This window comes from Artemia franciscana, chromosome 4, assembly GCF_032884065.1.
Source record: "Artemia franciscana chromosome 4, ASM3288406v1, whole genome shotgun sequence".
Taxonomy (NCBI): domain Eukaryota; kingdom Metazoa; phylum Arthropoda; class Branchiopoda; order Anostraca; family Artemiidae; genus Artemia; species Artemia franciscana.
In genome coordinates this window covers 53,508,368-53,521,052 of record NC_088866.1, presented here as the reverse complement: position 1 = coordinate 53,521,052, position 12,685 = coordinate 53,508,368, and the positions used below count along the sequence as shown (strand labels likewise).

Genomic DNA, 12,685 nt, shown 5'->3' with positions numbered 1-12,685 from the left:
AATTCTATATGTGTAAATACAGGATATTTGGGCCGGAATAACTCCATAACGGTGAGTTTGCGGTAGTTTTGCAAGAGAGAAAAGATGTTCCAAAAGTCAAAATGCATCTATTAACAATAGTTTAACGGCCCAAAACAATTGTTCAGGTAATTATAAACATTGACCTTTACTTTGACCTTAGAGGCACCCATAATATTAAGTAGGAGCCACCAATCTTCTTGATGGCTTGTTGCTGCCAGAGTGTACTCCTACAGAGAATGGATTGACTTATACAGGCTAAGCAGATTGCTCTGGTATGTTCGTCGCTAGTGTTCCTCAGTCTGTTTCTGCAGCGTAAACTTGTTGAATGCCAGCAGAGCGCTGCATTGGGTAGTTAGAGAATGTGCGTACGTAGTACGACGCCCAAAATTTCTACATCTACGGTTTAATATTACATCTGTCACTAGAGGCTGGCCCCTCTTGTGGCAGATAGATTAATTCATTATTCTCAGTGGATGTTGAAGATAATTCTTAAACGTGGATTTTCGAAAGCCAGCATTTTCCTCTTTTGTTCTTGGTTCAGGTGCCAGGTTTTCAATACTTACAGTAGAAATGGTATAACGTTGCTATTTAGACGTAGTTCCAGCAATAGAGAGAAGTTTTTGGTCCAACAAACCTTCCATAGCCTATTGAAGGCTCCATTACCTTGACCAGTTGACTTTTTGGGTTGTAATGTTTTTAATGTTTAATCACACTCATGTTAAAAGCCCATGAAAAGCAATAGGAAAAAAATTAAGCAAGCCAACTATTAACAACAGCAACAAAAAATTCAACCCTAACACTTTTAACATATTAAGCAAGATTTTAATTGAAATTTTGATAGTTAGTTAACACTAGCTCGGTCGCGGCGGCTTCGCCGTCGGGCCCCAACACGGCACGCGGCAGGCTTAAAAAAAATCAGACTTTACAGTAAAAAGTGAGGTATTGAGGACGGAGCAGCCCCCTCATATGAGTAGTACCTTTTTTTCGTTTTAAATTTTAATGCTACTCCTTACTTTCAGTTGAAAAAACTAGTTTTTTAAATTTAAACACACATGAAAATCAATTATTTAATCCATAGGAAAATGTTTACCTTTTATTGTAGAAAGACTGGCACTAAGCACCTCTCTTTCCTTCTTTTGTGACAATAATAGGTGGTCTAGAGCTTGCTGCTGCCAGTTTTTCAATGCTTTCAACTGTCTGAGCAGATCTTTAGAAGAAGGGGAGGGGTAGCTGACATCAGACACAGCAATGGAGTCATTCATTTATGTTGAGAAATAGTCACTGTTGCTTCAAAAGCTGAAAATAATTTTTTTCGAAATTATGTAAGAAGTTTGGTATTTTGATACATGCAGCCAAAGTTAAAAGACTTGAATTGAGTCCCTTCTTTTTAGCTATAAGGGGAAGTTGGTCAGTGAACCCAACTACCTGTCCATAAGATGATCAAAACTAGCAGAAAGAGGGGTATATGTCATTAAATATGTATTTATCTGCATGCTTATGTACTCCTAAACTGGTAAAAATGGTAATGGTAGGTAAAAACAGGGGCTGCCCTGAAAACAAGAGCTAAGAGCTCATATGGCACTTCTGACGAGGTTAGAAGAGCCAAGAGCTCATATGGCATGAGCTCTAGCAAATTTTAAGAATCCTTCAGCCCCCCAGATGGTTGAATAAGGGAAAACGACTTTATCAAGTCAATTTGTGCAGCTCCCTGACACACCTACCAATTTTCATCGTCCTAGCATGTCCAGAAGCTCCAAACTTGCCAAAGCACTGAATCCCATACCCCTAACTCTCCCCCAAAGAGTGGATCCAGTCTGGTTACGTCAATCACGAATCTACAACATTAATAAGCGTTTTCCAAGATTTCCGGTTTCCAAGATTTCCAGTTTCCCCCTTCAACTCCCCCCAATGTCACTGGATCAGGTCAGGATTTAAAATGAGAGTTGTAAAGCACAAGATCCTTCTAAATATCCGATTTCATTAAGATCTGATCACCTGTTAGTAATTTACAAATACCTCATTTTTTCTAATTTTTCCAAATTACTCCCCCCCCCAACTCCACCAAAGGGAGAGGATCCGGTCCGGATATGACAGTCACCTATCTTGGACTTGTGCTTATTTTTTCCACCAAAAACCATCCTGATCCCTCCGCTTTAAAATAAGAGCTCTGAGACAAGATTTCCTTCCAAACATCAAATTTCATTAAGATCTGATTACTCCTTCATAAATTAAAAATAATTCATTTTTTCTAATCCTTCAGGATTAACCCTCCCCCAAACTCCCCCACAGAGAGCAGATCCGTTCTGGTTATGTCAATCATGTATCTAGGACTTGTGATCATTTTTCCCACCAAGTTTCATCCCAATCCCTTGGCTCTAAGCGTTTTCCAAGATTTTAGGCCCCCCTAACTCTCCCAATGTCACTGGATATGGGCAGGATTTAAAATAAGAGCTCTGAGACACTTTATCCTTCAAAACATCATATTTCAATAATATCCAATCTTTTCTTCATAAGTTAAAAATACCTCATTTTCAGAATTAACCCTCCCTCCAACTCTTCCAAAGAGAGTGGATCTGTTCTGCTTATGTCACTCATGTATCTAGGACTTGTGCTTATTTTTCCCACCAAGTTTCATCCCCATCCCTCCACTCTAAGCATTTTCCAAGATTTTAGGTTCCCCATCCCAACTCCCCCCAATGTCACCTGATCCGGTCGGGATTTAAAATAAGAGTTCTGAAACAGAATATCCTTCCCAACATCAAATTTCATTAAGATCTGATCACCCATTCAAAAGTTAAAAATACCTCCTTTTTTCTAATTTTTCCAATTTAACCGTCAGTTTAAGGTTAATCAAATTAACTGTTGGTTAATACCAAGTGCCAAAAAATGGTAGCCCCTACCCCCTGAATATTGATCCTGAATATACCATAAGGAAATACATGCACTGATACACTTTTTCACCAATTAAGTAGATGGGATTTCTTTCTTTTTTAAAGCTCTTTTTCTATGTAAACAAATTCTATTGCATTTTACAAAAAAATAGGCAGCTCAAAAATTGGAATCTCAATAGGGATTGAGAGGATATAGACCTATTATTCACTGGACCTAATCTTAAAAGATATTCTTGGAAAAAACAAAGCTCTTATGAGGAATTTTAGGTGAGTTTTTCAGTGCATAAATTATTGAGATAGCTAAAACTTAGCTAACTTTTAGAATCAGAAATTCATCATAAATCTAAATGCAATAAAATAAAATATTTCTATATTTTTTTAATCTCTTAGTATGTTTCTTAGCCCATAATAGCATTAATAACTAAATTTGCACTTTAGAACAATTTATAATTGTCACTATGCCAAAGATCCAGTGGGAGGCTGAAAAAATCCATCAGATATTTGTTGGGTTGTTTGGGAAATATCACTAATATTTCCATGGTATTTTATTGCATTTAAAATCTAATTTTACATTGAAGTTACTCTATCTTCACTGGGTCTATTCTAATCATTAACTGCTTGTTCAGTAAAAAAGGTTTTGTGTATGCTGGCATTTGCAGTATATCTAAAAAGCTTTTAGGATGCCTCCCTGTTTGCTGGGTAGAAATGCTTGCTTTAAAAATATTATTACTTAGTTGGCTAATGGGTAGGTAAAACATTGGTGTTGCAGTACCATCAAAATACTAAAGTTGGCATTTATAAACACTTTTGACAAACAGTTTGAAATGTGGCATTTAAGTTGACCAAGACTAGAAATAACTGTTTATACCACAAGCTACCAGTGCTGATGTAATTTTAATTGTTCATCAATGCAAAACTCCTTGATCAGTTCTATCCAGACTGATTTCTAACAGATTTGTGTATCTGACTGGAAGTTAAAAACATTGATTTGTCAAGATTAATCTGAATAAAGAAAATTCAAAACAAATCCACAAAAGTGGAGTGAACATTTTTAAGTTAAAAAACATAAAATCCAATGGAAGAAACATGCCAGATAGAGGAATGGAGAAATAGTTTTGAATTTTTTATCCAACTTAAGTGTGACAAATCATTACTTGTGGATTATAGAACTTAAACAAAATGAGTCTTATAATGAAATAGTAACATTTTTAACAACTAACATCATTTTTATACAATCCTAACAAGGAGGGGAGAATGAATACCAGGTTTGCTTCTCACTCAATTTGACTATCTGTCTTGGCTTTCCCTATAATGAGCCATGAATTGATGCCCACAACTATTCCATTTTAATTTAAATGTTTATACAACAAGCTACCAGTGCTGATGTCACAAACCTACAGACATTCAAGAAGGAAGTTGATGAATATTATTCAAGTGACATTTTCTCCTTATGCAAATTTAGAAGAAATGCAAATTAAGATTTTTGTTTTGTAGAGGCTTAACGGCCTGCCATCAAATTTGCGAATATATTTAACACAGAACTCTTTGATCTATTCTATCCAGACTGGTTTCCAAAAGATTTATAAGTCTGACTTGGAGTTAAACATGGTGTACAAATGATGGGGATTACTATTACCAAAAACTAAGGACTGTATAGTTAAATTCCAGCTCCCAGTCTACAGCCCATGTTTGAATTTTGGATAAATCTGATTGTATACTATGTAGTTATTAGGTCCAAAATTTTTGAAATGAAGATCCATAATGTATTATGTATGTTTTTTCAATCTTAGTTATGTGAATGAGAAATAGAGTAGGACCCAGAACTGCACTCTGTGGCACCCCATTTATAAGCTCATACGAACTTTGAAACAACCTTCTCACCATTATAGGTGAAGAATTGGAGTTAGGGCACACAATTTAAAATTATATCCATTTTCTACTCAGCAAAATCTGTGAGGGATGATTTGAACATTCATGAGGGATCTTGTCAAAGGCCTTATCAAGGTCTACAAGAATCAATGCCACTTGGATACTGTGTCAAAAAGCTGGTAACCATTTTATAAGTCTCAAAAAGCTAGTCTCAACCAAATTTTTAGCAGAAAATATTTTGTAATAAATCCATTTTCAAAAATTGTATAATTTGTAAACATTGATTGGTCAAGATTAAGTTGAGTAAAAAAAAATTCAAAACAAATCTGCAAAAGTGGATTGAACACTTTTAAGTTGAAAAAACATCAAATCCAACATAATATTCATGCCAGATAGAGAAATGGAGAAATAGTTTTGAATTTTGTATCCAATGCTTGTGGATTATAGAACTTTAACAAAATAGATCTTATAATGAAATAGTAAGTTTGAAACCAATATTCTAACCCTTTTTATACCAAAAAAGGCTCAAAACTGAATTTGCAAGAAAAGCAATTGGGCTAGGCTATTATATTTAGAAAAACCATAAAAATGGCATATAATAGTATGTTCACTTTATTTGTTGGTCAATAATATGAACTGTTCAATATTTACAAAAAAACTTGGGTAAAATTCTAGTTAGTTGACTTCTTGCTATCTCAGAAAGGCTTTAGGTTAGGAAAATGAAACTTTCAGGGATGAATCTACAGACTAAAGTATGTCCCAGGAAGGTATTTTGAAGCAACTATCTCTACTCCTTCTCCCTCTAGAGGCCCCTGACCTTTGATGACCTTTAAAAATATGTGTGTTATAAAAGTGAAACCTTGCAAAATAGATCTTCTGCTTGAATAAAGTACAACAGAATTGTTTTTAGCCTCATAACTTTGCTTAATTCCATTTTATAAGGTTTTAAACATATGCAAATACATTTCTTAAATTTTGAAAAAAATACATTGATATGGCTCAAAATTCTACTCAAATAACAGGAATTGCATTTTCAGAACCAAAGGCACTGAAAAAGCAACTAATAACTGAAAATTAAGGTATATGTTGTTTTGTCAAAATTTCAATAGGTATAGACCTGTCATATAGGCAAATTTCAGGGCCCTCTAGAGGATGAAGCAGTGGAGGTGGGTATTTTAAAATACTATCCTGGGACATACTTTAGCCTGTAGACCCATTCCTGAAAGTTTCATTTTCCTAACCTAAACCCTTTCCAAGATAGCAAGAAGTCAATTAACTGGAATTTTACCAAAACTTGCCCCTTCCCTGTATTATACTCCATATAAACAGTATCTACTGACTTTGAAGTTGCTCACCCTGACATGACAAAAAGAGGGCTGATGTAATAACAACTATACCTAGATTTCTTGCAAGTTGTTTTTGATTTCAGTTAATATTTGAATCACAATTGATCTTCTAGTAAATCTTGGTCCAATCTTTATTGATAAGTCTATAGTGGCCACCTGAACTGTTGTTGGCACTTCTCTAGCACAGTTTTAGGCCTATTACTCTCTTTTTTAAGACCAGAGAAGATAGAGTTTTTTTCTGTGGCCTCTAATGCAGGTAAGGGGAGGAGTGGTATGCTAAAGAGGCCTACTTTTTTCACTCAGCCTACCTAAGAGTAGCCTAGCTTCATATCCAACAAGTCATCACCATCTTACTCTGCTGGTAATTTTGATTCAAATTATTTCTTGGTTAGATTCTAAACATAGCCTAAGCTTATGAGACCATAGGAATGGGTCTGCGTAAATAAATCAGACCCTGAAAATAAGTAATCTAAACATCCTTTGTGTCCCTTTGATCTCTGTCTGAAGAAGCCCAGCACTAGATATTTACCAAATTAGATTCTTCCACCCTAGAAGACTTTAGATAGCACAGACTAGCCAACTCAAACTTTGTTTTGATGGTATCTTAACTATTTCTTTCAGGAGCCAACTTTTTGTTTAAATTAAAAAGTTTTTGCGGATAAAGAGGCACCTAAGGTTAAAAAATATATTTAATCTTAAGATGACGTCTGTACATGATTCACAAGATTGTCTACAAAATAATCTTAAACCTAGGGGGGGGGGGGGGATTGATTCAATTTCATCTTGGTTATTTTATTAAAACTCCAATCAATGATTTTTATTTATTCATATTTGAATTAAAGTCCTTAAATGAGTAACTGGACGAACACCTTCAAAACCAGGCTTTCCGTTTCTCTTGTTCAAAGGGGTTATGAAACCCTGTTTCGAAATTGTTGGAATTCACCCATACTCGGTAATTTCACTAAGTAGGAAAGACAAGGGCTTAGAAAGAAAGTCAATGAAAGCACTAATAAGAGGAAACGGAATATCCCAAGGACAAACACTTGATTTTCTTACTTTTTCAATTGTTCTTTCTATCTCAAGCGGGGAATCAATAGGATAGGGCTCCTCTTGGTAATTGGTCGGATAATGCTGGAAGGTTCTGGACAAAGGAAGCCAGAAATTTATCTAGGTTATCATATTAACAATATGGGGCTCGGGTGGATTGAAGCTTTTTAACCTTGGAATACCAATTTTGGTTTTATTAGTGAACAATTCTTCGACCTTCTTTTTTTTAGTATGATTATGCCAATATACGAATTTCTCCCTTAATTCACTTTCTTAGTTTATTGACCTTATCCAGTTTATCATTTTTGAAGAACTTCAATTTGATTCTAATTTGTATTTTTACAGTTTGATTAATAAAGAGTTTATTACTCGGTATTGACTGGTTAAACTTGTTGGGCGAAAATTATTGAAAGAGATTAATTTCCCAGTTTGAAGAAGCCTAGAGCTAGGAGAAATTCAGATACCGGACATACTGCATCTTGAAATTAAGGGGGGGTCATTTTAATACCCCCCACGCCTGTAAGTCTTCGTTTTTTGACATTTTTGTGCATATATATATTCCATAAAATAAATTTCAAGACTCCATTGGTGGAATAGCAGTGGCTAATTCAGACATATATAGAAAAATTAATTCGGAAGAGGAATATCCAGCAGTCTATTTATATTTATTCCTTTGTTAGCAAATAGTGCTTAATTTGAAGTGAATAGTCATTTTGTTGCGTCATTAGTTGGAAAAAAAGGGAAAAGATTGTTGGCCCCTTCCATTATTTTGGCTACGCCAACAGCAGTGTTGCCGAGAGCGTTGAATTTACTAAATTTCGCGAGTTAGTTACCGTCAGCCAGAATCTTACTAGTTTGTGGGAGAGAGTTGCCAGTAGTTGGAAAGTTACTGAATGCCACCGCCACGAAATAAAAGGAAGCAAATTAGCCCTACTAAGGGGACTGACTTTTGTGCAGCTTGCTCTAAAGAATTAGATGGACATGCATCCGCTCTAAAGTGCGACGAGTGTAAGCGATGGCTGTGCATAGAGTGTCTGAAGCTGACAGCCAATGAATAGGAACTTCTCACAAAAATGACAGACAAAGTTTGTTGTGAATGGCGATGCACACTTTGCAAAGTTCGTGATTCAGACAGGTCTGCATCTAGCTCAAATGTTGAGAAGGTGATTGACAATTCGCTACGTAAGCTACGCGAAGATTTAAAAGTGGACTTAAAAGAGTCGTTAACGGAAACCTCCAACGATGTGAAGGAGATTCAGTCTCAGCTATCCTCAAAATGCAGTACCCAAGATGTGCGTCATATTGTTCATGAAACTATTTCAAGTACAAACCCTAATTTTGCCGCAGAAGTAAGGAAGGTAATCAGATCTGAACAGGACAGGGAGAAACGTAGATTGAATATCATAGCATATGGTATTGTTCCAGCTGATGATGAAACTGGTGCAATTAACCATATTATTCGCTCATCTTATGATTTTTACCTGGACCAATCACGAACGTCAGAAGGCTAAATGCTTCTACCAGTAGACCCAGTACCACGTCTCGGCCTGCCCCGCTCATTTTCTCAGTCTCTTCGTGGGATATCAAGAAGAAGATTCTCCAGATCTCTAGACAACGAAAGGAGAGTGTCCAGTTTCATAATGATTTTTCTAGAGATGACAGGGAGCTTAGAAAAAGACTTGTTGAAGAAGTGAAGCGTAGAAGTGAGGCTGGTGAGACTGGTTTGGTTATTTGTGGCTTGTCGATTGTTTCAAAAAACGATATCCTGGGCGCTCGACGCCCACCCGAGGCTTCCCAAGACATGCAACAATAGCTTCGACTCCTGCCACTGTAAATAGTTCAAAGTCTTCAAGTTCTAGTGTTGTTAGTGATGTAAGTATATCTAGTTATTCATCTTGTGTCTCTCCTGCCAATAGTGGTTTGTCATCTGAATTAAGTTGCTCTTACCACACTGCAGTATCCGTGAATGTAGATGCGGCACCATACTTAGTGGAACCGCTGATTGAAGGAAGTGAAACGCACCCCCAATGCGGTGATGAATTAAATAATCCAGGAAGAAATAGAAGATTCTTGAAAGTGATGCATTCAAATCTGGACTGTATTACAAATAAACTGCCAGAGGTAAAGATGCTATTAGCTAATCAGCATATTGATATTTTTGTGCTGCAGAAGTTTGTCCCAAAAATTCTCTAATAATACTTGAGGATTCCCATATAGCAGTTGATGGTTATGAAGTGTTTTCTAATTTTTGTTCGAAAGGGTGCAGGAGAGGCACTGTTATTTATGTGAAGAATAATTCTAAAACTAAAATACTGAGTTTATTCCCTTATGTTGATGTTTATCCATTGGTGAAATTCGTAGCTGTTGAGTGTCAGCTCCTTGAAGAGACAGTAATTGATGGAAATATCTATCGAAGCCCCTCTGCACCTAATGCTAATGAATCACACCAAGTCGTGGCTGATCTTGTGAGTAAAATAGCTTCATCTAGTTCAAATTCTGTTTTCATCACCGGTGACTTTAATATGCCAGATGTGATATGGGCTGACGGCTACGGATTCACAACTCCAAACAACCCTGCCCAAACAACTCTGAATTCTGTAGTAAATCTCGCCCTCACTCAACTGATTGATCAACCAACCCGTTATAGAGATGGTCAAAACCCAACTGCACTTGACTTGGTATTTACAAATAGCCCTAACACAGTCATGTCTATTAAATATTTACCTGCAATTGGCTCTAGTGACCACAATTGTGTTATATTTTCGGTGCTGGTTTCCACTAGGCCAACTAATATGAAAAAGAGATCTTATACAGATTATGATAAAATTCGAGAACATTTGTCTGAAGTTGATTGGCAGTCTTTGAATGTTAGTGATAATGTGGATGATTCGTGGTTCAAATTTAAGTCATGCTTTCTTGCAGTTGAGAAGCAATTTACTTCCATAACATACACAGAGAAAACCAGAACATTGCCATTTCTCACTAAAGAGGTAAGAGAAGGCATTAAGAGTAAGAATAAGGCATGGAAGAAATACAAGAAATCAAAACGGGAGAATCATCTTGCTGATTTCAAGAAATGCTGTAACAAGTCGAGAAATCTCACACGTAAAATCATAATTGATTATAAAGTAAATATAGCCCTTAGTGCAAAAACAAACCCTAAAAAGTTTTGGAAGAATGTTTCCAGCTCTAATCCTAATAGACGTAGAATATGCCAGCTTATACGTTCTGATGCTACTGTGCTTGATTCACCCACAGACATCGCAAATTGTTTAAATGCCGTATTTGCCACTAATTTCTCTCATTCAGTTCTAGTGTCTCCTCCTCCTCCTTTCCCAAAAAGAAACCATGTCCACGAAATGCCATCTGTTGTGATTGATGCGGATGATGTTCTCAAGCGCCTGAATAAGTTGGATCCGAACAAGGCCTGGGGCCCTGATGGCATTCATCCACGTTTGCTGAAAGAAGCTTCAGCTCTTGTTGCCATGCCACTGGCTGATATTTTTAAGATGTCCTTAAAGATGATGATGGTACCAGCTGATTGGAAATCGGCCAATATAGTGTCAATTTTTAAGAGGGGAGATAAAAATAACCCTGAAAATAACCGGCCTATTAGTCTCACATCAGCCATTTCTAAACTGCTCGACAGTATTTTCAATGACGCTATTATTAACCACCTTGAAAAAAAATGGTTTATTGTCGAAATCTCAACATGGTTTCAGAAGGAGTCGTTCCATTGAGACGAACCTGATCCACTCTTATGATATATTCACTCAATTAATTGAGGAAGGTAAAGCAGTTGATGTCCTGTTACTCGACCAAGCCAAGGCCTTCGACAAAGTTGTCTACGAATATCTTTTACATAAGCTCCAGGCATATGGAGTCCATGCTGACATTGTGGAGTGGATAAGATCGTTTCTGATTGGTCGAATCCAGAAGATCATGGTCTATTCTGACAATGGAGACCCCATATTTTCAGAGCCTGCGCCAGTTATAAGCGGGGTACCCCAGGGAAGCATCCTTGGCCCCACCCTCTTCCCTATATATATTAATGATTGTGAGGATGTTCTACAAAACCCCATCACTCTCTACGCTGATGACAGCATATCATATTTTATGCTGGATAAATCTGGCACACGTATCTAAGTTGAGGCTGTTGAGAGTGAACGAGACTTAGGGGTGATCGTTGACAGGAAGTTTAAGTTCCATGAGCACACTATGCAACAAGTTGCTAAGGCTAACAGAGCCCTGGGACTAATTAAACGAACCATATCATCACGCCATCCTCTGATAATAAGAAAATTATATAATGCTCTTGTAAGACCACATTTGGAGTTTGGCAGCCCTATTACAAATCCTCAATATAAAGGAGATGTGGCAGCCCTAGAGAGTGTACAGAGAAGAGCAGCTAAGTTTTGTGCCCCAAACCAACAACTTCCCTACCCTGAACGTCTGCGTCGCCTGAAGATACCCACATTGGTCTACCGGCGGCACAGAGGAGATGTCATTTTTGTCAAGAAAATGTACCAAAACAACATGGCTAACTCCATTTTTACTCACTCTCTTGCCACTATGACACGAAGCCACTTAATGAAGCTGCAACAGGAGCATTCCAGACGCAGAGAGATGATGAACTTTTTCTCAGTACGTGCTGTCTCAACTTGGAACAGTCTTTCCAATGAGACTGTCTCTGGTGAATCGATTAATTCTTTCAAAAATGCAGTTGATTTGGAGTGGAGTAACGTGGAATGGAAGTACCAGTGAGAGGCCACACCCCATCATACCCACTAATTATGTCATATCATCAATTCAACTGCAAGATGTTCTACAGGAGGATGCAGTCCACCTTATCTCGCTGTAAATGCAATTTAAGGTAATTTTAAGGTAATTACTGGAGCACCTTTTAAATCTTTTTTCGGGGAAACGAATTTGATATTTATCAATTAGCTTAATGCCGAACGTAGCCATTTCCTAATCAATATTTTTTACATTATAAATTTCTGACGAATCTTCAGTATTCAATCACATACCAAAAGGAAAAAGACCACAATTTTGGAGAAGGCGATAAGTTCTCTAAGTTATTGAGAAAGAATGCTTAAAATTGAGAAAAATAATAAAAGAATCAAAAAATGATAACTCCCATCTAATGGGGGCAAAGCTGAGGGAGGTTTGTTAAAATTATACATATTATTTAAAATAACATCAAGGGAGGTAAGTTCCAGAGTCATTGATATTTTAAAAATTTGCTTTACTTTAAGTGAAGAGAAAAAAGAATTCATTTTAAGGTCGTTGGTATCGCCAATTAAAAAAAGGCCAGAATTGGGGTAATTAGAAACCACAAAATCCGCACTTTTCTGCAATTGCTGGAAGAATTTATGTTTTGAACCTATATTTGGATTTAAAAAAGTCATAGAAAAAGATATTGCAATAGCAGTAAATGGACGAGGGAGTACTTTTGGTCTAATACTTAGTCAGAGGATTTCATCTCACTCGGATAAACTAGGGACTCGA

General features: G+C 36.8%; 2 protein-coding genes across 4 annotated transcripts in view; one reads left to right on the top strand and one right to left on the bottom strand.

The window, feature by feature from the left end:
- LOC136026590 (centromere protein J-like) overlaps positions 1-6,772 on the bottom strand; it is a 111,481-nt gene extending 104,709 nt beyond the window's left edge. For all 3 annotated transcript variants that reach the window (XR_010617341.1, XM_065703301.1, XM_065703302.1), the window contains exons 1-2: positions 6,657-6,772; positions 1,112-1,317 (exon numbers count right to left, since the gene is read on the bottom strand). Coding sequence is in view for 2 of the 3 variants with exons in the window: in XM_065703301.1 (XP_065559373.1) it covers positions 1,112-1,283 (172 nt within the window). In the remaining variant the exon portion in view is untranslated. The remainder of the gene's footprint in view (positions 1-1,111; positions 1,318-6,656) is intronic.
- Positions 6,773-9,696: 2,924 nt separating this feature from the next.
- Positions 9,697-10,914, top strand: LOC136025788 (uncharacterized). Its single transcript, XM_065701778.1, has one exon. The coding sequence runs from the start codon at positions 9,697-9,699 to the stop codon at positions 10,912-10,914; it is 1,218 nt and encodes a 405-aa protein (XP_065557850.1).
- Positions 10,915-12,685: the final 1,771 nt, after the last annotated feature.